Here is a 25,212-nt window from a genome sequence, read left to right on the forward strand (position 1 = left end):
TCTGACAAAAATAAATAAATAAATAAAAGCAGGGAACAATTCAGCAGTCAGTTCTTCCAATTCAAGGAAGGTGCAGTATGTAATTACAACTTCGATAATGAAACTTAAGGAAAAGGTTCTGTCTGTTCCTTTGTGTTCTGACATTTTGGTTCCTTGGCAGAAAATTCTCTATATAATCTGTTGTTGTTGTTGTTGTTAATTCTAGAGAACATCCCATTGGTGACAAGAGCTTCCAGACTTACATCAGGCAGCAGTCAGAGATCTCAGCGCATTCCATATGAAGTGCAGAGGACACCACAGACAGTGCTGAAGGGTTGGTCGGTGAAGCTGAACAGCAAAACAAAAGGGAAGCCACACATGTAGCAAAACGTATGGAGAAGTGTCAAGCTTACAAACTTGGAGACTTGCTAAACATACTGTCTTTTCAAGAAACTGTTATAATAGTTGCTATGCACTTTATTCATCTGGTTATTGACAGATGATGAAACTCTGCCTTCTAGGCAGTTGTTGTCATGTGTATTTTTAAATTTGCTTTGGTTTCTTGGAATCTAGTGATCAGTTCAATGATCAAGGTGTGTGGACTTCATCTTGACAACTCCCATGCAACTCCTTACGTTTCAGAAACCAAGCGTGCTGCTAATAAGCAGCATTTTCTAGAATTGTTGTTTGTTACTGTTTTTGTTCCTGATTAATGTATATTATGCCACACCCCGCGTGCTCTCTTAGGAACAGCTTAGTAACACTTGGCTTTTAATGCCTGCATTTAGAACAGAAGCAGAGGGAAAAAAACCTCTGGTGTAATCTCTTTCATTGTAGCTTGTATTATGAGCAGGCCAAGGAGCAGACCTTTTGTTTTTACAGCAGCATAATTTTTTGCTAAATGTGCACAGTTTTTAATAGAAATTCAGATCTGAATGGTACTCTTGATATTTTTGAGATACAAAGTCATTTCTCCAGACACAGTCAGCAGACTTTGGTTCTGAAGACGAAAACTCAGTGGTGTAATAGAACTGACTCTCATAAATGTGAGCAAGAAGGAAACGAACTAATGTCAGAGCTACTTGTCTCTTTTTATACAGTCCAACAGTGGCAATGTTTGAAAGTCTGCCAGCCGAAAGGTGAAGTGAGCTGATTTTGAAGACCTTTTTACCGCCGCAGCACGAAGGCTGAGTGGAACACGGGTCTGGCAGCTGAGACACGCTGAGTCCCAGGCACAAAAGCTGTCAGGATGGCTTTTATGTGAAAGGATGTTTAAGCACTGGAGTCCGCGTTATCCTAGTACCACTTGCTTTTCTGGAAAATAGATTTCTAGCTTTCCCAAACTGTTTTTAAATACTTTTTTTTTTTTTTGAGAGAGAGAGAGAGAGACCTGTTAAAGGATACTTAGGGTATTAACACATGTAAAGGTAACTTGTTATTGTTCTGAGTGTATTAAAAACAGAATGAGCTGTGTATCTCACTAATACCAACACAAGTCGTTAGGGAGGGGAATAAAGATCTGCTAAATATAAGATATATATTTATGTAAGCTGTTTAGTTGTACTCAGTAACTTTCCTCTGTATAAGGGTCTGATTTACGAAACGTCTAGCTTTGATGTCGCGGAAGCCTGCATGACGGACTTGAAGCTTCTGTGGGCTGGAAGCTAGTTCTGGTTTGAAGCTGAATTGGGACAGAAAGCATTCAACTGTCAGTTTAATGTGAAGGTATCTGTATCTTTGCTTGAGGTCTTACAGAGTAACTCCCAACCGTGTCCTTGCACCTGATGTGATTTGAGATGGCTGAATTATCTTGAATGCCTCTGTTTCTTAGTGATGCTCTTAGGAATGAGGTTTTCTTTTTGTTTGAGTATATCAGTAGACCACCTCCTAGCAGACAATAAACGATCTTTCATTTGTCTTCGCCCAGCAGACTGGGGAAAGGGAAATAACGCGTCGCAGAGGTGCATTTTGGACTTCGAGCTTTTTGCTGCCATGAACTGCAATTTTTAACCTGTATTTGTAACTTAATATTGTTTATAAAATACTAATGACCTGTTATGTGTGTTCTACTTGCCAATTAAAAGAAATGTTTTATTTCTGAAGGCTGCGTGTGCATTTGGAGTCTGTTTAGGTTCCTAATGGTCACGGGGGGTGCTGTTGGCTGGCACAGCGTCAGCTGTTCGGAGTTGGGCTGTGGATGGAGATCCTTGTGAGCGCACACCAAGCGCTGCTGGGCTGCTGAGTCCCGTCTTCACTTCTTCCCATCTCCACCCCTTCCCTTGGGTCAGCATGGCATCCGCAGTGAACCAGATTGGGTACCTGAGCCTTCCATAAACTGATCTAGCAATGAAAACAGTTTTTGCCCAGCTACAGATCGGCCTTTTCAACTGGTTCCTTGTGTTATTCCGTAGGTGCTGGTGCTGGTGCATGGAGCATGCCATTGTGTTTGCAGTAGTTTTCTTTAGTGTCTGCTGAAGGTTTCCAGAGTTTATCAGTCCTCCCTGGAGACTCGCGTGAATGAAGCTTTGGCTCTGAGATGTTGTGTGACGAGCTGCACTTCACTGTCACCCAAACAGACACGTGCATTTCTGAGAAGCGTCTGGAGAAAACCTTCTGCAGACACACACCAGCTGAGCGACAGTAGTGGTTTAGCAGGTAGACCACAGCTGAAAAAGAAAACCAAGCTGACGGTGGACAGCACGACACCGGTCTCTTTATGAAGGTGAACTTGACCACAATATGCAAGTGTGTGTTTCTGCCGAGGAATTTTCAACCATTCTATAAAAACAAGGTTTTTAGTAAATCTGGTAGTAAACTGACACAGGATTTGTAAGAAATCAGAAGATCTATAAATGCAGAATTACTGTAACACTGTTCTCAGGTCTGTCTGCTTTCCACTCGATTTCATTCAGTGTATATAGAGATTTCCTGCTAACCTGTCTTGGCTTGCTGCTGCTTATTCCTTGCAGTGATGTCTCCGTCTATCGCTATAGGCTCTGATTTCCCACTCCAGTTTGGGTCCCCCCCATCTGTCGGACACGAAGAGGCGAGGACGTGATGGCTCTCTGTTGCAGAGCTGGCCCACGCTGTCATCCATCCCTTTTTCCTACAGCACATCTGCAGCCTGCAGCAAGGTTAGTGATCACAGAGCTTTAGATCCAGGGAGGCACAGCTGGCGCCCAGGAGAGTCAGAAACTTTAACCAGTGGAATCGTGGAGACCGAGAGAGCTTAAAATGAGCGTCTTGATTTCCAGGTACTGCATTAGGGCACAGTGCAACCCCCTTGCTGTCTGGTTTCTGTGTTTGAGTTTCCTAAGGTGATTTTTCAGCACTGAGATTCTTAGCCTTGGCAAACATCTGGAAATCTTGGTAATGGCTGCATACTAAAGAGCACAAATCGCTTGGTGTCATTCAGCAGAGACCAGCCATAGTTCATTCTTGTGGAGGCTCTCCTGGTGTCACAGCCACGCCAGTGTATAAGTCAACAGGAAATCTTTGGAAGATGCTTCTCTATGGCATGACACAGTTGGTTGATGAGAGGGTTGTGTTAAAAACAGGTTTTTCCCCGGAAGTACACAGCAAATCCTGCCGCTGAGATGGATGATTTGATAGGGACAACCGAGACAGCATCCCTTGTATGTGGGAATAAAGGGGAGGAAAAAAGGAAAGAAGAAGGAAAGCATTTCTTGTCAGGTCAGTTTTCTTTTCTCCTCTCTTGTCCTATATCCCAGCTTGAAAGGCAAAAATGATTCTTGATAGAAAAAAGAAACCAGGCTGTTCTCTGCTGGGACTCCTGATGCCAGGGAAGAATCTCATGCCCGTTTTCTCCACAGCTGGCACCAGAGCAGGGCGTGCGTGCTGACAGGATTCAAGAGGCCCTGGTCTGTCCCCATTGCTGCTCAGAGGAGGCGATGTATCTGGCCAGGCAGATCTCTCCATGCATTTCAGAAATGAAGAATTCTGAATGGGACAGTTGGTGACGCTGCACACCTGAGGAATGAATATTCCTGTTAGGTTTTCCAAAGGCAGCGGACAGGCATTCAGCTGGCAGATAACTCGCGTGTCTGTGCGAGATGCTGATCTGGGGCTGAGAGGGCTGGCTCTGCGATGTAGCTCTCAGACACCTGTTTTGACATGATCCCCGGATCCATCCCTTCTCTGCAACACCCTGCACTGTTACAAGGAGGTAATTTCAATTTCTAATCCTGTATGGCTGCGTAAGAAGCTGGCCTGGGTACCAGCGGCAGTGCGAACCCTGCCAGACCCTGTTATAAGCTTCAGGAAACGACTGCAGCGGGAGGCGTAGGGCGGCGTGCTGCCAGGGGCTGGGAGGCTGGGTATGCCTGGAGATAAAGGGCAGCAGCTTTTCCTGAGCCACCTCCTGTATTTGCTGCTGCTGGAGGCAAAGACCAGCAAGCTGACAGGAGGTTAGCTTCTGGCTCTGTCCAGAAGAAGCCATCGTGGAGCAAACAATCGTTTCGGGTTCCCAAAATAACCGAAGATAAAGCGGGATCCTGAGATTCATCCTGAGGCTAGAAACCAGCTTCTTACCTGAAGACAATAAAGTCTTGCCAGAGGTGGGACTGGTGCAGGGTGGCCATCAGGTGCCGGAGTTTTGGATAAATTACGAAGGCGGTTTGGATAGGTGGAAGGGTCTGTTTCTCCGGGGATGGAAACGAAAGCTGTAGTAGCTGCGGTTGTGTGGAGAAATCTGAACAGAATAAAGGAAGAGCATTTCATGAATTATAGGGGAGAAGAAGGGGAGATGTTCACTCGACGAAAACAGCAGCTGTGCTCAAAAAAAAAAAAAATGAGACCACGAAACACTTTTGTGTTTTGCTTTCTTTAGCAAGGTTTTCTGTGTTGTGGCTCGGCTGTAATTCCTGCTTCTCTGCAGAAGCCCCGCTCCCGGCAGCTGTGACATCCTGTGCCCGTGATGGGAATGACTGGAGAGGCTCGCAGCCGAGGAAAGCAACTGTAAAAATAGCCGGGCTCGTCCGTGGTGTCTGGAGGTGCACGTGCTCTGCCTCCTGCTGCGCCACGGCGCGACGAGGGCAGCTCCGTGGCCTCCATCAGCCAGAAGCGGGCTCTCCCTGGCGGGGGGACGGGGAAGGCTGTTCCCGCGGGCACGGCTGTGCCTGACCGGCGGCGCTCTGCTGCCGGACCAGTCGGGCCCCGACGTCCCACTGGCACCCGCAGGAAGCGAGATCCGTGCCCCAAATCGACTCGGAGACAACCCCGAGGCGAGGGAGCTGGGATCCGCCTCCCCGGCCGTGCCTCCCGCCTGCGGTGGGACGCCCCGTGCCGCTAGGTGGGGGTGTGGGGGTGTGGGGGTGCTCGCCTGCGGGACCCGGCCCGCAGCCCTGCGCAGCACCGCTCGCCTTTGCGGTGCTCCCAGCCCGGAGAAGCTGCTGGGAGCTCTCCTGCGAGCATCAGCGCCGGGTCTGCGCCGGGTCTGCGCCCCTCTGCCCCACCTGCCGCCACGGGGGGGGCCCGGGGGGGCCCGAGCGCCCGCCGCCTTCCTCCTGCGCTCGCCTCAGCGCGCTCTGCGGGCTCGTACCGGCTCCTTGTGTTCGTGCTGCTGCAGCAGGTGGACAAAACCCGGTCGGGCACAAGCTCTGCTCCCTCAGGCGGCTTATTCTGCCCTCTTTTCCAACACGGGAAGGGAAACCTGCCCGGCTGGGTGAGCTGCACACCCTCACCATTAAATCGTGCTGGAGAACAGCTGCCTGCTGACCCCGACAGTGCCACCGGTGATTCCCGTGGCTGCCAGGTGCGGGTGAGATTTGTTTTTGTTTGCACCGTGCGCTTTTCCCTGGGAGCCACCCTGGGGCAGGGCTGGCTGGAGGTGTGCTGGCCGAGCCGCCTGCTCGTGGCACGGGACGCTTGCCCCGGCTGGCTGCTGGCGCTGCAGCACCCGACCCTTGGCCACGAGGGCTGACGAGGACCAGCTGAGAAGCAGATGCCAATTAAAACTGGAAAGCAGAGCTTCAGCCCGGTTTGCTGGTACATCGCCTCACCCAGAGGGCAAGCACCTGTTACGTGACACGGTGTCAGCGAGGATGGAGGGGCTGCGTCTCAGCCCAAACCGCTCCTTGGGTTCCTGCTGCTGGTCTGGCTCGCGCTTGTTTTTCTGTGGGCTGAATGTCCCCGTGCTCTTTCACCGGGGGATTTTTATAACAGAGAGCGACAGTTTTGGTGGGAAGTGCTGGGGAAATGCAGGAAGAAACTTCGTCTCGCAGCAGAGAAGTGAGCGTGTGCCCAGGCTGCTCCTCTCAGCGTGCAAAAGCCTGTGAGAGGGAGAAGAGGCCAGCGTTAAACACGCTATGCTGGAGCATAAACCTTTGCCCTCAATGCCCTCAGTACCTTGCTGCTTCCGTGGGCGAGTGAGAGCAGAGCTGTGTGCTCCAAGAGCAGGTTGGGTTTTGCTTTAAACACTCAGCATGACGCACTGGATAAACCTTTCCCTCGGGCAGTGAGAGCCCCACAGCCAACGCTCACCATCCTGATGTACTTCAGGCTGCTCCGTGGGATCCAGGATGTCCTGGTAGTCACCCATACTGAAGAGAGACGTGTGATTAGGGAAGAGGACTCAGGTCTTCCCAAGCTGGGCAGGTACATGGGAAGCAGCACTGAATAGCTGCCTTCTGAAGGACCCAGCAGTGGAGAGCTTCTGGGGCTCCTTCAGCTCGCTCAGGAAAAAGGATCAGGATGGTGGCCCTGAGAGACTTTTTTAGTACAGTGAGCGTATACAAGGTGTACATCAGCCCAAGAGGCGCACGTATTTTTCTTTTGGTAAATGGGTTTAAAGAAACATTATCCTCAGGGTTTTGAGCTCTCGGCAAACAAAGGGAGAGTTAAATTCAGTGATGGGGTGGTTGTTGCTTCGCCCCAAGCAATCCCCCAGCACCCTGTCTCCTCCTCTCCTCTATCCTACTCTCCTGCCTGAGGTCTTTGAGAGATGCATGGGGAGCACGTCCACCCTCTCCACCAGATACAAAGGAAGGACCAAGCCAGCCACAGACCCCTTCCTGAGCTGCACTATTGCCACTGTGAGCCCAAATTCAGTAGAGCCAGATGTAGGAAAATAGCCTGATAGGGGACATTTATGCCCCCTCAACATAGACATGCATTCAGTGATGCCACTCACTGCCTCTGCTGCCCACACCAGCTACCTATCAGCTGCATCAGGGGAAGCTGCTGCAGGGTTGTTTTTCCCCGAGGTGTTTGGAGGGTTGGAAGGAATCAGTGTGAGATTTTCACTTGGCTCTTTGCTGAGAGTGTTCCGAAGGCGCTCTCTCTGTCGAGGGTAAAAATTGTGAAAGAAATGACAGCGCTGCCTTCCTCCGCAGCCTCCCGCCGAACCCTCTCACAGACCGGCTGCCAGAGGGCTGAGGGGCCTGAGCAGCCGTGCTGACCCCGAGGGCTGCCCCTCAGTCTGCTGCGATGGAGGGCTGTCTGCGGCACAGCTGCTCCAGCTCAGGCTGAGACACCCAAAAAGCATTCCAAGGTCACCATAGCTTTCCTACCCATCGGCCTTGCTTCCACGTCAGCAGCCCTACGGTGCTTGCTGGAGTTCATTTTCCATCTTAAAAAGCGTAAGGCTAAATATTTGAGGGGCTGGCTAAAACCCCCCGTCTCCACCGTGGTTCTCTGGTTGCATTTCCCCCTCCCTGCCCTGCCCCTACCAATGGGACTGAACAGTTTTCTTCCAGGTTATTTGGGTACAGCTTCTCACACTCATGGGAAACCTTGATATATTCCTCAAAAGCACATTGCTATCTCTTGCTGCAACCGAATCAGTCCATGCTGATGTCAAAGCAGCTGTATATCAGACACGCCATTAACATAGACTGAGCAGTGCTGCTCGGGGATGTACACCTCACCAGACCCCAGCACAGCCTGCGTCCCTGGAAACCCTTCCTTCTCCTGATGCAAACGTCTTCCAGGACTGGAGAATTTCACCCCACGTTCACGCAGCCTCCTTGAAATGCGAGGGGCAGCGCTGCTCTTACCGCCCCTGAATAGCTCTAATCAGCCTTGCAGCTGCCGATGGAAAGAGCTTTTCACAAGGCAGCCTTTCTTTTTCTATTCTTCTCCCTGAGATCATTTTTCCCGGAGGAAACGTGTCATTCACAGCGCTGGGCTTGCAGGGGGCCGGCCAGGCGTCTCTGCAGGCTGGATTTCCTCACCCTATTCTGAGCGACCGATCTGCTTGGCAACTGCCTGCAAAAAAACAAGGCTGAGAGGCTGCCGTGGAGGAAAGTGGACGTCCTGTAGGCCATTATCTGATGTTTTCCAGACGACGTCTCTGTCTGGCAGCAAGCTGCACTCCTCTCCGATCCTTCAGCATCTTCAAAAGGCGGATAAAGTAATTGGGCCCGCTTCTCCAGGGGCAGGTTTGCCAATTCTGCTGTTTCCAACTATTTCATCACGGGCCTAACTAACAACCACATTAACCCCTTGGGCTACGGCCTGGAGCTAGGGGCTCCCGGCCTGCTGCCCATTCGAGCGTGTAAATTTTATTTCGAGCCCTTGCTTTCCACTCCCCTGCCCTCTGAGCCTGTCCAGCTTTGTGTGTTCGTCCCCCTGCCATGGGGAGCTGCGCAGACAGGATCAGCTCAGGGCCTGCAGCTCGCCAGCACTGGGGCACCCCGCCGAAAGGCACGATGCGAGCATCCTCAGTCAGACGCTGGACGTCACGTAGGAGCCTAGAGGGGGAAAGAAAAGACCAAGAAACACAGGCATGGCCTGACTCATCAGCACAACTTAATTAGCGCAGTGGTTAACCCAATCTCTTGTTCTCCTCAGTGAAAAATGAAGGCTCGCGCCTCTGGAAGCACCGCTTGTGAGATTGAGGCCGATTAGCTTTGGGTTGTGCTGTGAGTAGCTCAACGGTGCTACCTCATGGCCAGAGGGAAAACTACTTTGGCCTCCTGGTCTCACTTTTTAAATTCTGTTATTTCTCTTGCAAGTGGCCGCCAGGGAATCGCTGACCTCCGGAGTGAGAGGCTTGCTCTGAAAGGTCTTGTGCTGCTGGACGCATAAGCCAGGCACACCCACTGTAACAACCAGCATACACTGGGATATTCCGGGGGGGAGGAGGGAGACTTAAAAGGAGCAAGTTCACCAAGGACTTTTGTCAAATATGACGTCTCTGCTTGTCCCTCTTCCACTACCTGGAGCGGTGCCGTGTGCGTGATACGCACCCACCCCAGACGGGGAGCACAGGGACCGCTTCCTCACCCTGTGGCCCAGATACCACTAAAGAAGAGCCGACCAGCGACCCATCCTGAGGCCGCAGCCCTGTGTCAGGCGGGTTCAGCCCGCAGGGGTTGCTTTCACGCTGTGTCACACCTGGCCGGGGTCTGCTCTGAACCACAGGCGGTGCCTCTTCGGCCAAAAGACGCTTTTTTGAGTTGCTGTCTCCTTTCAGCACACAGGGCCAGAAACAACATGAGGCCCTGTGGTGCTGTACAGCCAGAAAACGAAGGTACGAGTGTGGTTCCCCCCCGCTTTCGATGCTTTTATGAGCTAGTTGTGGCTGCTGCAGAGGCACAGCCTGTGGCATCCAGAGAGCTGAAACCTGTGGCGAGAAGCCTGGTGTGGCTCCCCACCAACCGAGACTGGCTGCTGCTGTTCTGGGGGCAGCCATCGCCTCGCCTTCACCCAGTTACCTGTTGTGAGACCCCTGTCAGGAGATCTTCTCCCAAGGGCAGCAGGCAGGGCAGTCATCGCTCACCTTGCGCACAAGGGATCACCTCTGGTGGCTGGAAGCCTCCTTGGGGGGGTCCTGTGAAAGAGCAGAGCAGCATCTTGCCAAACCAGTGCAATACACACGGCGTTGGGTCCGATGTGAGGCAAGATTTTGGGATCCTGGTGACAGAGACATGCCAGGTATGTAGGAGGAGAAAACAGTCACTGTTTAGGGGATGGCTGTGTTGGGACGAGCCTTCTCCAACTGGTGTCCTGCAGCTGCTTTCGTTCTGCGATGTGGCACACACATCAGGTTTGTCAGCTGAGCTGGGCTAGAGAATGATCCCACCGAGGTCCAGAGTCGAGTGTCTGTAACAAACTGTTGAAACTCTTAATATTCCATATACTTTTGTTTACCAGCACGTAGGAGCTAGATGGGGTAGAGGACTGTGTGTCAATATCACCATTTTCCTTGGAGCTGGTTTGGAGAACACTTCCTCCTGTGAGGGGTCCTGATTTTTCTATCAGCCTTCCCACTGATGTCAAAAATACGAGGTGGCGGGGCCCACAGCAATCTGGATTGGTGAGCAACCCTCCGAGCAGGCACACACAGCAGGAGCTGTTATGAGCAGGAACAGGCCTGAGGACAAAGCACCAGCTGCTTTGACGCTCATCGCTTTGGCAGGAGGTAAGCAGGCGCTCCTGTTTATCAGGCACCTCGTGGCATATCGCAGAAGTGGCAGACAGCCCCAAGCCCTGGGGATGCTCGCCCCGATCCAGAGGCTGCTGGAGCATCAGCACCAGGAGTCAGGACCCATAGAGGGCAGGGAAAGGTGCCCATGCAGCTAAACATGAACAGGGGCTTATTCCGTCCAGGGAGGCTCCTCCCCCCCCTGCTTTTGGGGCCTCGAAGGAGCTTTCAGTGACCTACAGGAGAATTTACACAACCTCCCAGCGCTGTTTACTTCCTGCCCGTGGCTTCACATGGTTTCCAAGAATCCCGCAAGCACGCGTGACATGTGCCGAGCTGCCACCGGGCAGGAGAGGTGCTGGCTCTCAAAGCCTGCGCAGGCAGCGAGAGAGAGGAGCCCGGCCAAATTACTTTCTTGGCAAGGTTTTCTTTCAAAAAAAAAAATATTCAGAAATATAAATTTTAAACTGAGACGTTTAAGTCACTAGAAAGCCCCATGGAAGAGCATCGGTATTGCTCGGGGGGGAACACGAGGCTGGTATTTGGAGCAGAAAACTTCAGTCTTCCGAGAGGACTATTATACTGTTAGCTTGCCTTCTTTTTTTTTGTGGCGTTGATGTGTGCTAATTGTGCTGTGCTTTCACAAGTGCAAAATTCTGACAGCCCCAGCTTAAGAAAATGCAACACTAAACCTTAGATTTCAAAATCTGATCCAGCTGCTCTTGGTATAAAAAAAAAAATGCTCAAGATGTTAAAGTTGAGAAAGGGTCTCTCCTGTTTTCTCTGTTTGTGTGTTTTTGTGTGTTCACAGCTACTGAAACACAACCGCGTGTTCCATGACTGTGTGTGCAAGCAAGCTGTCTGGGTGTGCAGATCCATCTTTGTTTCCCACCCACCGTCTGCCAGCAGGGCCTATTGCATACCCTCAGCCGAGCGATAGTCAAAACAAACCAGGTGTGGTATTGCATGTAAAAATAAAAATAAAAATATAAAATAAAATAAAGCCCACAGGATAAACCACACTGCACAAGCAGCCAGAAATACAAACCGTGTGTTCTTCAGCCCTGCTTGCCAATGTTTCACACGTCCCTGACTCCTAATGCATGGGTTCCCTGTAGTTACTTCCACTGACAATAGCTCTTCTTTTCTTAGCTGCCTTCCCTGGATCTTTTAAAGGTGGTCAGCCTCTGAAAGCCATCACCATCTGGAAGAGACCTATTTAGATGAGATGCTGCTTGACCCAGGCGTACTAGCTGCAATACTGCAGAATAAAGGTCTCACCCGTGGGAGCTGGAAATCCCATTTTTCAAAAATGTTCCAGCTGTTACCTACACCAGCAACTTCCAGAGAAGGAAGAAAATAGCTTTTAAATATTTTTTTTTCTGATTTCTTTTGTGAATCAGAAAAAGCATCCAGGGGAAATGTCCTATGCTAGAGGGCATGAAGCTAGCACAGCCAGGCTCTATCAGTGAGTCTCCAGCAATTAAAAAGACTTTTCTTGTTATATTCCCTGTCTGTGCTGTGACGAATTCATGTGTGGTGCTGCCCAAGGACAGCTTTGGCCACATCTTCAAGCACACAGTGCCGTCACACTTTCTCACAGCCCAGCAACGTTGGGCTGCATTGTGCTGGACCAGTGGGAGCAAGCCTTTGGAAGCTTTTTGGTCTTTTGGCTGAGGAACAGTGGGTGACTGTCCTTTCTCATTTTGGTTTTTACATCAGCAAAACTCCCTTTTCAAACTGCTGCTGCCCCTGCAATGCTCAATGAGGAAAACCCCTCTCAGAGCCTCCAGCTTTCTCTCCCGGCCCCACTTCTTGCGATTTGGTATGCGGTGTTTTCACCAAACCATCAGCTAGGGTTGAGGCATATCCCTGTTAGCGTGAGAGCTGACGTCTTGCCCACCTTCTTCCCCTGGACACTACACTTATGTGCGTGATGATCACTTTGAGATGTCATCTCAGCTCATGGCTTGTGTTCCAAGTTCATTGCAGATACTCAAAATCAGATCAGATATTCAAAATCGGCAGATTTTAAAGCCTAAATCTCCAAAAAGCTGCCGTCCCGTCAGGTATTGTTCTGACATTAACTCCCTCATAATCCCCTTTGAATCTTTTTGAATCTCTCTCTGGGAAGCTCGCAGAGACAATGCCAAAAACAAACGTGGTGGGATATATGAACTCAAACCAAAACATAAACAGAGGAGGAGTGGCGGAAAAAGCCTAGAAAATACAACAAAGATTGAGAGACCTACATACTGATGAAAAATTGAACATCCAAACCTCTTTCAGCCACAAAAACCTACACAGTGAGAGGGACTGGCAGATCAAGTAACGTAAAGAATATAAGGAAAACCCATCAGTTAGCCTTCTTCCAAAGTACATTGCAGAACCCAAGACAGATGAAGAGCGCTGTATTTTTAGGAGCATAAAGTGCGAAATCTCTTGACGCAACAGTCCCCACCAGTGGCAGCTGTGCCAGACACCCTGCCAAGCCTCTCTTTCTACTGTACTTCCATTTATCATCCACTACTGCTTTACACTTTTATCCTTTTACCAGATGTTCTCTGCATACCTTACAGACACTCACAGTACTGTCAACCCCCCCCTTGCGAATCTCCATCCTGCCTGCGCATCCCATTTGGTTTCAGAAACGAGTTGGGGAAAACTGTGGGGGAAAAAAAAGCATGCCATGGGCAAGCAAAAATGCATGAACAGAGAGACCTCCAGCTCAGCAAATGCTTTGTCTGCCAGTTGATGGGGAGTGCTGCAGGGACGTATGCTCACCTGTTCCTACACTCTTTCCCTGCATCTTCTAGCAGCTGTGTCAGCAAAGGTGTTGGGCTGGATGGACGTTGATTTGACATGTTTCAACCATTCTGACGTGCCCAAGAATAGCGTGGATATCCAGCCCCCTCTTGTCCGTGTTATTTCCAGTAGGCCTTTCGCAGAGCCCCAGTACGAGACCCTCTCCCCTGGTTCAGAAGTCCTTTCAGCCTCCCCTCCCTTGCGAGAGGGCATTTCATTGCCAGGGGCTCTTGCCAGCTTTCCCAAGTGGGAGAGTTCTTCAGCCTGCCGATCACTTCAAAGCTTCAAACCACTTTTCTGGGTATTTTTCATATGATTATTTTCAAATTACTGCCCCGTATGAAAGCTATTGCTCCACTCATTCTTTGAAACACTGTGACAGTTCAGGGAATATGGGTGATGCAAAGGGGTTTCTGAACCAGAGGCACTTCAGTCATGGACAAAGCTCACAAAAAACTTTAGGTCTGAGGGGGAAAAACGCTCCTTGAAAACCTCTCCCCTTCCTCCCTGTGCCAGGATCATCGCTGCTGTGAGGGGTTGTCTGATGCCCATCCTGGGCACACCGCTGCTGTCTAATATCCACTCTGGGCACATCAGGATCTGCTCTTCCTACTCAATACCCTGGTTCCTGGTGCATACTAGATTTCTTCACAGGCTTGAGAAGGACTGGCTTTGGGAATAATTTCTGGTCTCTTTTCTTTCCTCTGCCAGAGTACCTCCAGGCCACCTTTGGACACCCCAAATACAGGTCCTGTGAGAGCAGCCAGGGAAATGGATGCCCTGCATTGCAGACAGGCAACTGCTCTAGGCTCATTGCTGGTGGTCACTGAAATTTAAGTCACTTGATCAATGCTGAGAGTGCTTTTTCTGCTTTTCAAATTCTTTGTTCTTTGTTCTACTGCAGGACAGAAGCGAGGCTTCCCAAAGGTTTCCGTGAGATCTCCTTGTTCCCAGCAGAGATAATACCTCTAAGGAAAACACAGATTCAAACCAGTTCAAAGATGTTAATCATTTCCATGTAGACGAATTCCCCTCTGGATGAGAAATGCAGTGGCTACAGGAGTAAGGACTCCGTGCTGCCTGCACCCCCTTGACTGGCTCAGGTGGTTTCCTTCAGGGCACGGCAGGAAACTGCAACCTTGCAAGAGGGCACAGTGCCGGGCTCTTACCTGTGGGAGATCCTGGAGGTTGGTCAGGAGAGAGTCCTCAGGCTGCCTTCATATGTACACCAAGTCTAAAAGAAACACAGAAAATAAGGACATGCTTGACTGCAGCATGTAAATGCATTTGTATCTTCAGCAATTGTATTGAGAAAGGTCATTAATCTTCGGCAGATTTTATCAGGACTAAGCTGTCTTCTGTGAAAAATTGTGTTTGTCTTTCCCTTGTTCAGTTACCAGATGCAATACTTAGCAAAATTCCCTCCATACCTGTGGGTTGGCAGCTGCAGTGGACTGTGTTCCCCTCCATCTGCATGACTTTTGGGTCATTTGGCAGGTTTCAAGTCTGAGCCCTTTTTTTAAAAATATGCAACACAGCTGATTCCCTCTGGGCTAAGAAGTGTCTAAAAAAAAAAACATCCTTCCAAATTTGTACTTAGCATTACTGTTACCGTCAGCTTTATTTCCCTGTTTAGTTTCATTTGTACTCACTAAAGTGACCTTTCCCCTTATCACATTGAAGTGAAACAGGCAGCAGTCCAGGTTATGACAAGGTGATAGCTGCCTGGCATTTCCTCAGCACCAGTCACCGCTCACCTGCCTTAAAACATGTAGCTCATTCTCAGATAAAGCCCAAGCGAGCAGCCTGCAAGGGTCATCCATGGAAGGTGCCTTCACGACCGTGTCAGGCACGCAGCACCACCACAGGCGCCTTGCAGAGCCGTGTGGAGGAATACTGGAGCCGAGACCTCTCGGTGAGTCCCAGTGAAGTGGTGCCACGTGGATGTAGAAACAGGAAAGAGAAGTTTTAGCCAATGCGCGTGTTCTCCCTGCCCCATTGTGAAAACTGGATCTGGTGCATCCTCTGTCTTGGACTGGAGGAAGCCCAAAGGTGATGGGAGCATCTCAGTCTCACCGGTCCCGTTCCACACACCAACATCTCACTCCTCTGCTCCCTGAGGAGGTAAAGGACTGGCTGGTTTGAGTTTAAGCTTAACTTAGCAAAAAATGGCCTTTTGTCATGAAAGACCATTCTGTTCATCTCACTGTTGCAAAATCAGCTCTGCTTGGGCCGAAAGGCAGCGTACCACTGAACGACCCTGTTTAAAGCTGTAGGAAAACCAAGCTCATGATGTACCTTAAGCTCTGTTTGTGAGCTGATTATTTTTGCAAAACACAATATTATTTCCTACTAAGGACAGAATCTGCTTTTTTTTTTTTTTATTGTCTCTTGTCCTAATTGTGCTTTGTTTTGCTGCATGCTTGTGGCTCTTTGGCCTGTGCTCTTATTTTCATATTGCCCCTCTTGGCAAAGGCACTGGGTCTGTGGTGCAGAGTATTTATCTTCGGCTCCCTGATAGCTGTGGTTTTCTAGTATCTGTTATGGTCCTGAGAGGAGAGAAAACGCTAATAGTTACGGGGTGAAGTCACAGCTCTGTGGACAGCGATGGCAGCATTCCCACTGGCTTCACCCCGGCCGCGCGTGAGGGGCAGCTTATCTTCACGGCCTCCTGCCTCACGGCCGGGTGAGAATATCCCTTTGGTTCTGCCTCGACTCGGCCCCAAAAGAAAGGGGAAAGAGGTCTGGTGGCTGCTCCTGGGCAGGACTACTCCCCTCTTTAAACCCTCAGCAATGGCTTTTGTTTCTTTTTGTCCCCTGATTAGCTATACCAATGGTGATAGTGGGGCTTGGCTCCCTCTCCTTGGGCTGGGAGGAGGCTGCCTGTACGTGCCTGGATGGTGGCGAAGGGCCTCTGAGTCTGAGGCCTTCCCCCTTGGCCAAGCTCTTCTCTTTGTGTGGAAGAAGCAGTCAGCAAAGAAGAACAGGACTGGAAGGAAAAAATGAAGTTTTTCTGTCTGGGATTTTTTTTTCTTCATTTCTGAGGTCTTCTCTGCATGCAGCCAGCAATTAAACTGTGCAGGAGACAGGAAAGACCCTGTTGCAGAAAAATTTTAAATGATGTCTGTACTTAAATATGATTTTTTCCAAACGGGATAGAAATGTGACTTCCAAAATAACTGTCTCCACCCTTCATTCCCAATAGTCCATGCCCCCATATCCAGTGTGGTATGTGATACCTCAGTCTTCAGCATCCCAGTCCTTCACCCAGGACAGTTTGTGTGAGCGTAAATCAAACAACGGTTTTAGAGAGCTGATATCTTCTCTAGTCAGCTATTTTGGTACTTTTGGTAAGATTATAGCCATTCGCCAGTTTGTAGGATACAGTTTCATGATCAGCTCAAGCAAGTTTGCATGGCTGCTGAAGACATAAATTATTAAATTGCTGGGACTGCATTCGCCACATCCATAAAAAGTTTATTGCCCCGGCCTTGAATGATCAGCATTTTCTCCTGTTTATCCCTGTGTCGTGCAGCTCTAGGCATCCCATCTGTTGCAGAGTTGTTTGCCCTCCACTGCAAGAGTCGGGATTTCACCTTTACTTTTCGCACGGACAAGCAGGACTGATCACAACCTGCAGTTCAGGCTGTATTTCTGCAATGCCACTGAAGGGTCAGTACCTCCAAAGCGGGTATTCCTCTTCTGGGCCTGGGGCTTGTGAGGTTGAGCATCAAAATCAGACAGAGTGAAAAAAAGGTTATTTAGGAATGGGAGCATCCAGGAGCAGGTGATGCCCAGCCATCACCTCTACTGGGGGCTAGGGCCTGCACCCTCGGCTCCACGTTGTAGACCCGTGCATCTTGGCAGACAGGGCCTCTGTGTGGACACACCTGAAAAGCCACCTTTAACCTCACAGGGCACTTTGGCACTTGCAGCTGGAGAACAGGTCTTTTTGGCACCTAAAACGCACGTGCGAGCGTGCTACCCAAATTAGGCAAACTGGATCCCATCCCTTCCTCCTATGCTTTCTTCGGCAGATGTTTTCAGTGAGACAGTGAGGTAAGAGGCGGCGTGCATGGCTCTCTTTGCTGGAAACCATAAGGTTAAATACCGTAAACTGTTGGCCAAAGCAGGCCAGAGCCTCCTATGGGACCAATCCTGCCCTCGCTGAAGTCAGTGGGAACTTTGTCTGATTTTGCTGGCTGTTGTGAATTATTGTTTAAGTTATTGCATCATTTGGGGATTGAATTTACCGCATCCATAAAGGGTTTATTATCCTGTGCTGGAATGACAGCAATCATATTTTCTATTCTGTTTATCATTGCACTGCTAGGCTTTTAAAATTACAACCTGTCATCTCTTGTGTACAGGGACTTCTTGCCATTTATTACCATAAAGTCAGGATTTCAGCCATATTTTAGCACTGAGGGTTGGAAGGACTGATCTCAAATTGCAGTTCATGTTTTACCGCTTAAGACTCTACGGCTTGGACCTTGTCTACCCACTCGGAAAAGATGAGATTTGTGCACAACCAGCTCACCCGGGTGGCTGATAATGAAGTGGGAAAGATGCTACTTGTGGGAAAGGTACCTGTCTGACCTGACTCTGTGACTGGTGTGCCTCGCATCTTCACTGTTTTCCAGAAATGAAGCATAGTGACTTGGGAGGGTTCGTGCCCTGGACAATATATATCTGCATATATATAAATGTAATGGAAAAATGAGATACAGACACTTGTTCCTCTCCTGTGCTTTTGTTGAAAATTATCTCATCCGTGCTCACTGACATTGAAGGGCCTGATCCAAAAACCTCACTGGGACAAAGTGGAATTTTACTGGGCTTTGAAAAAAGCTTCTAGTTAGTATGAAACCTTGGAGAGACTGGGTAACAATCCAGCATTTTACCCAAAGGAGGGTTATCCCACTGAGCGCCCTGGGCTAGCAACCCCTGCTGGGCAGGACCTGAAGCCAGAGCACCTCCTGAGGGTGTGATTCTCCTATACAGTACCTCTGCCTTGTGGGTGTTTAATTTTTGTGTTATTTGCTCATATTTTGGCACTGCTGCAAAAACTTTCCTGGCCTTTGAAACGTGAAGATGTGTACCACACAAAGAATAAATCAATAATCTGGGTCGAGACTTGTCATGAGCTGGGCTTGTCTGGAGTTGCCTCCTGGCAACCATTTAAATTAACTTCTTTTAGCACATCTGTCATTGCACTTCATAGAGCCCAGAAAAACGTTTGCAAACACAAGGAGGTGCAGCTTTGCACCTGATGTGTCCTCTGCGTGTCAGGAAAGCTTGTCACGAAAAGGCAAGTGCTGGCAGCAGACACTCGCTTCCCTTGTGTTCAGCACTGCTTGAAAGCATTTTGTGGCTTCAGAGCGAAGGCCTGGAAGGTTATCAGGAGAAAAAAATAACCCTGTGGGTAGGTTAGTTATGGCACTCCCACTTCAGGGGCAGGGCACACAGGAACACTGGTTGAAGTGACTGAGCCAAGGGCATGAGGCTGCTTTTTCCTTGACTGAACTCCAGCTCTTCTGCCTCCGGCCCCCAAGAGTCCCTGCTCTGAAGGTCCTTTCGGCGATGCGTTGGCAGTGAGATATGTGTGTGTGCCTCTGTGTGCCTGTGTCCTTCCAACTTCAGCAAGACTTTCAGGCAGCAACTCTGAGAAGCAGCAGGCAGCAAGGGGAGCGGGTGATGTTAAGAACCTTGTAGGCATCAAGCCCTAACCAAGGTGGACATCACCAGGCACTCGCTGGTTACCTCTTCCCTTGGGGATCAGCACTCACAGTTTCAGGAATGGCACAGCTGGGAAGGAGCAAGCACCCAGGCCTAGCAAAACAGGACATTTCCTGATGGTATTAAAGCTTAAGCTCAGAAAATGTATTCAGATTTTTAGTTTCTGTGGTTACAGGCAAAGTTTCTTCACATGATCACAGCAGCTCAAACATGCAAGTCCTTCCAGAGACAGTTTCATGCTGAAATTTTTGGCTCCATCAAAGAGAAAACTGGTTGGGTTCAAGCCCCCCCCCCCCCCCCCCCCCAAGACAAAAAGGATTTTGTATACAGAACATTGAGTCAAAATTATTGCTTTTCACACCTCTTTGCAATTAATTCTGGCAGAGATCTACCAGGTCTTCAGCCTCCTGAGCCTTGTTTCTTTAAAAATCAAGCATGCCCTGGTCAAGCTGCACTTCAAACTGTGCTTTGACGAGTTTCTAAAGGAGTGAAGCTGTGGTAGGAAAACCTCGAGAACAAATAGCACTTGAGTACAAGATAGTTTCCAAGAGTCCCCTACAACTGCTGTGCCTCTGGAGACTGTCTGCTACAGCAGGGTGTGCCAAACTGGAAAATGGGGGTGTAGGTTTCTATTGACCCCCATCCAAGCTCAGCACTCTTTGGGCTACAGCTTTTTATCTGGCTCATCCTTGCTTATTACTCTTGAAAAATACAATGAAACGTTCTAAGATAGTCTTAAAATAGCTCAAGTGTGACTCAAGCTCAGCAAAATCTTGTCATTTTAAGCTTAAAGAAAATGCTTTATCCTTAATTTGCTCTGTAACGTTCAAATCCACAAGATGAGGTGCTATTTGCACCACCAGCCCCGCGTGACTCTTCTGGGCCGGGGCCAGGAGCAGATCCAGGTTTCCATGGGTGGAGGCAGGGACCAGCGTTTCATTTCTTCAGCATTTGCTCCACAGCCAAGTCAAAGAGTGGAGGAAGCAACGTGTGGCTGGGCGAGGCGTGCAGCCCTGTCACCACGTTTCGGCAATTCGCTGAAATTTTCAGCCATGCCCCTGAGTGCCCATGAAAGCCAAAAGGCGTACCATACCCAAAGCAATCAACTTCACCAGGGCTTGCTGGCAACCACGGGCAGCTTAGCCAGACCTCCTGCTTCATACGCTTCATTTTCCGGTCACTGAAGAAAAGACAAAATCACGAATGCCTCCTGAACTGGCATCAGCATTCAGAATAGCTGAGAAAGGTGAGCTGTAAACATCCCCCAGGCAGACAGGCACAAGCTGGGCATGGGGACATAGAGGTAATCGCTGTGACGCTGCTCAGCAAACGTGGCTAATCACTCTCGCATGTTTCCTCTAGGCAGCCTGGAGATTTCCATGAAGAGTCCGCTTTACAGTCTCCCTGAAGGGTAATTAGCAGCAATAAAAATGTTTTTGAAATTGCTGGCTGGTTTATAGCATGTGCAACATAGGAGAGCTTCGAATCCCAGCATCAGCTATGATGAGGCTTCATGCCTCCAAACCCACGAGCAGTCCAAATCAAAAGCCTGTGTTTGGCCTTTCCGTCATGCAGCAGCAGCAGCCTGGGACATGCTGGGGAGGCGTTGCTGCAGGCAGGACAAATACAGAAAACCCAAACATTGTCTTTAACCACTGTCCAAATAAAAGAAGCAGAAATCTCCCTTGTGGAAACTGAATTCGGAGCTGTGCTCCTACGCAGAGACGGCTGGAGCCAGCAGGAGACAGTCATTTTGCATCTTTACTTATTTGAGGAAATTTTCAAGGGGAAGAAGCTCGCTGTGATGGTGCTCCACTGATCAGGCTTGTGTCCTCTGCTGAACCCCTCAGCTGCCTCTTAATGTTCAGATTTCAAAATGTTCCCCATCTGCCCAGAGGTCCCTTCGATGAGCCAGGAGGGAAGAGCTTGAAAGGAGTGTGAGCTGCAGGACATGCGAGGGGCTCTCTGCTGAGTCCTACAGGCTTGCAGAGCTCCCAGCCAAGCTGCTGGTGCTGCTGGGGACTCGCCTCCTTCACCTCTTGGGATCAGCGTGTTTTTCTTTCCAAGCAGATCAAAAGAAAGGGCTAAGGGAAATCCCATTAACTGTACTGTAACTGAAGATCTGGGGTTGTTGGTAATGAACACGCAAGAGTCGATGGCAACTGGTGATCCTGACTGAGCGCCACGTGTGCTCTTTTCCTTGCTCTCTCCAGCGGATTTTGGGACTTATATGTGCCAAACTCCAACACAGGCAGCTTTGAACCTGCGTCCTACATGTTATGGGCAGCACGTTACCACTGCCACCTTGACAGTGAATGTAAATGTTATATGCAAGAGGGCTGTGACTGACAGTGAAACAGACTGTTTTTAAAGGTTTGCACGAAGATCTTTTTCCTTTAAAGCATTTTTAAACTGCACAATGTTTGACGGTAGGTATATGAACAGTCAGCCATGACCACTACATTAGTGTCGATTAGCTGGGAGTTGGTAGCTTGCTCAGTCATACGTTATCAGGAATCAAAGTCTGTGTGAGAAATCACTAGAGTGGTACGGTAAAAGTCTGATCCTACAAATTCATTGGGGCATTATAAAATGTTGTGTTTAAAGACCTTTTGCTCTCAATCATTCTTTACTGCATTGTTATTCATATCAATTAGTCATATATATACATAGAAAAGAGAGGTTTAAATTTACAATTCAGAAATCAGTTGCAATGTTTCATTGATTGGAAAATATTTACCCATTAAAATCATCGGTGAAATTATCCTCCTTTCACTAATACCTCATTGTAAAACTGACTACTGGTTTGGCTTAGATGGATATCATGAATCTCCTAATAAAATGATATGCATATACAAAGAGTTATGAGTTCCTGCATGTATCCTGAATGAATAAGGCTTCGTTTATATACCTTCCATTGGTGGCAAGGGCTAGTTTTAAAAAAAAAGGAGTTTTATTTTAAACCTGGTGTGTTAACAGTATTCAATATTAAATTACGCCCAAAGACTGCAAAATTACAGAGGAGACATTTTTAAGAATAGATACAATGCCTAAATAATGTTCACAAGAGTGCTCTGAATAGAAATAAATTTCTGCAAGGAAAATATTTAGACAAAGGAATTGGTCCGTGTTTCTTGGCTTAAATGCCCAAATAATATTCTTACTCAAGTACTTTAAGAGCTTCAATGGGCCTCTGGTTGGCATTAAACGCTAAACATCAAGTGGGTTGTGCTTGAAACTGCATCAAATAGGTTTTGATCATTTACTGCAAGGCTGCTGCCTCTCTTTAGCTCATTATTGACAAAATTTACTTCTACAGGGATGGCTTGGGCAGCAAGTTGCGTTCTGCTTTGCTGAGCTGATGCTTTGTCATCTAGCTATAACAAACATTTTACAGATTTTAGGTTTGAATTGTTTCTAGCCCTACCCTGTGCCAGAGCTAACACTGGAGAGCAGGCCCTTCCCTCAACACCACCCAGAGCATGTCCACCACCGTCCTTCATGTAGCACGTGGCCTCAGAACCTGCAAGGATACTGGGGATTTAGGGACCCTGAGGAGTCCTGAGCAGCCAGGCAACTCTGGACAGTCACCGGGACATGCTCGGAGCACTCCCCTCCCTCCTGTTCAGGGAGAAGAGGATGGACCGGCATCATCACCCAGCCCAGCCCAAACTCCAGTCTCATATTTCTGCCTGGGGCTAGGCTGGAAAAGGGGCTCACTCATACACATGCAGAAACGGAGTCTGATTGCTTTTGGTCACTGAAGCCATGGACAGCGTGATGATGTGGCACGTACATCCCTGGCTGGCCCTTGCCCCCCGTACTGGGCCATTGTGCAGAGCTGCTCTTCCCTCCTGGAGGGAGGAGGCTGCATTCCCAGCACATAATTGGGGGCCTCACCTCAGCATCTGCATGCCTGGTCCTCTCCTTGTGAGAAGAGAAACGAATCCTGAGGATGAGGATGAGGACGAACAGATCTCTTTACTTTCACACAGCCTTGGGCTGATCAACCCAAGTCCTTCCAGGGAGAGCATGGCAGTGACAACCAGTGTGACCTTCAAACCAAACCCCTCCAGCACACCTCGCCGTTTCCCAGGACACACCTCTGCTGCTCTCCAGCCAAGCGTGCACGCACAGGGCTAACACAGTGTGCGAGAGCAGCCAGGGAAATCACACCTTGCCTGTTTGATGAGGGATCAAAATGTAATGAGCGGAAGTAGGTCAAGAAGTGTTGCCAGAGAGACCCAAGAGCGCACTGTTATTAAATACAAACCACCACCAAAGCTCTACAATGTTTGGTATGCACAGATGATGAGAAAGTAGTTGCTACTTGGCAATATCAGAGCTTGGAAGCTATCAGATGACGGCCTGTTTTTCCAAAGGCATTTCTCATTGAGGGATGCAAGCCATTCTCATAAAGTTAATATCTGCAGGCCAGCTCAGCCTGGGCTGAGCCAGATATGGGAGCCAGATCCCACTCACTTTCCTCGTGATTATAACATGAAAGAACAAAGGGCTATATCCTGCCATTGATACTTTTTCAGAACGCTCAATGGCATAGCTTGGAGCCCCAGATATAGATCAGTGGCAGGATGCAGTCATAATGCCCCAAGCTGAGCTACAAGAATGGTGTCTTCCTATTTCAGCTTAATATGAGATAGAACTTGCACGTAATGAAGGCCAGATTTTACATTTGAACAAGCTGTCAAAGTATCTATTGCATCCTGATGAAGGAATTCTTGAATAGCAAATCCCAAACCCGGCACTGCAATAAATCTAGCAAATTTGTTATACTACACCATGCTGAGAACTCTTTTCAAATCCTTTCAGCTCGGTCTTTGCAGGTATAAAATTTTGATTGAGACTGCAGATGGAGTTGTTACCAATAAAATGAGCCACCTTAAAAAATGATAGATGATGCTTCTCCATAGCACTCAGTAGGAGCTTTGCCATGTCTTTCAGTTTATGCAGGTCAAAAGCTCTGCAATGAAATTGTATTTTAGAGCTTGCTAGCTACCTATCAAATCAGTGAATGTCTATCTAGCCTTTCTTTATAGTGTGTACATTACTGTGTGGATCAGTAAAAAAGTCAGCCACAGAGGTCTCAGATGAACAATATTTTTAGAAGCTAGCTTATTCTTCTACCAGCGGTTATTAGTCCAAACAACTCATGACAGCTCAATTTCTCTTCAAGCTTTTTCTGCCTCGCAGTTGGAGGTAGCGTTTCAAAATATCTGGAAGGGTGCTATTTGTTTTTCTTCCCAAATTCTCCACAGCGATGTTGTGGATAACCACAAAAGTATCATCCACATTCCTTTATGGTAGTACATGGGGATATGATTTATTCAAAACCGGAGTGTACTTTAAACACGCGCCAAGTCAAAGCGCGCCGAGTCCCAGAACGGAGCCCTGGAGAATCCACCTCGGCTGTTGACAAACCTGGCTCCGAAAAGCAACGTCTCGGCCGTCCAAGATTAACAGGGTATGTGACAGCGCTGCGAAAAGCCTAGGAGGCTAGGGCAAACCAACCGGGCCATCTGGGACTGTTTAGCTGTTCTTACTGTGTGATACCATAACCTGGCGTGAAGGGCTGGAGCCTCCAGCAAAATCAGACATGACAAAATCTTCTGAGCTTAGTCAGAAACAATAATTATTCTTTTCTCTGCAAAGAAGCAGAAACCACTGACTTTTGCATATCTGAGAGCAGTTTGACAGATAGGAGCGGCTGGACAGCAGTGTCTTTTTCTTACTGATCACCTTGAAATGCCGGGGAAAGAAGGGCTCGTTAGGCTTTATTGCAGAGTAAATATTTACAGCCACAGCACTGCTTCTTGTTCCTGTAAATGAGGTCACATCTACATTGAAAAATGAGGGCCAACTACTGAAGCAGTCGGGATCAGGCCCTCCCCTCCTGTGCAGTTCAGCCTGTCTTCGGGCATGCGGTGTCCGGCTCACACAGGTCCCAGAAGGAGCTGTCAAAGATTAGGTGGCCCTGAGATGAAACACATAATATTGTAATAATCTCTCTTTTCCCTTTATGGAGGCAAACTGTGAACCGGAGAGTCTTTTGGTTAAAATCTCGGAGGGATATAACTGTTCCTCCTGCCTGCTGGGATGAGACAAACTCGCCCTGGTGCTACTGCTGATGTGACAGGGGCACATGGGGAACGGGAGCCCAGCTGCCACAGCTACAGGTCACCACACAGGCAGAAATATCGGCGGCGTTAGCAGGGCAGGAACCATGGGGACCAGATGCCCAGCATGATGCCCAGCATGATGCTCCAGTGCATGAGACGACAGCT

At 48.8% G+C, this 25,212-nt stretch overlaps 1 protein-coding gene and 1 long non-coding RNA gene across 6 annotated transcripts in view; one reads left to right on the plus strand and one right to left on the minus strand.

The window, feature by feature from the left end:
* RASA3 (RAS p21 protein activator 3) overlaps positions 1-2,081 on the plus strand; it is a 164,214-nt gene extending 162,133 nt beyond the window's left edge. For all 5 annotated transcript variants that reach the window (XM_080577052.1, XM_080577051.1, XM_080577050.1 and 2 more), the window contains one exon: positions 206-2,081. In XM_080577052.1, coding sequence (XP_080433178.1) covers positions 206-281 — 76 coding nt within the window. In that variant the 3' untranslated portion in view covers positions 282-2,081. The remainder of the gene's footprint in view (positions 1-205) is intronic.
* The window catches only part of LOC308188250, a 45,864-nt gene continuing 21,941 nt past the window's right edge, over positions 1,290-25,212 (minus strand). The window contains exons 6-8 of the long non-coding RNA XR_013945289.1: positions 14,602-24,902; positions 14,341-14,405; positions 1,290-10,054 (exon numbers count right to left, since the gene is read on the minus strand). This is a non-coding gene — a long non-coding RNA (uncharacterized lncRNA). The remainder of the gene's footprint in view (positions 10,055-14,340; positions 14,406-14,601; positions 24,903-25,212) is intronic.

The sequence above is a fragment of the Anser brachyrhynchus genome, assembly GCF_964034855.1.
Source record: "Anser brachyrhynchus genome assembly, chromosome: 1".
NCBI classification, from domain to species: domain Eukaryota; kingdom Metazoa; phylum Chordata; class Aves; order Anseriformes; family Anatidae; genus Anser; species Anser brachyrhynchus.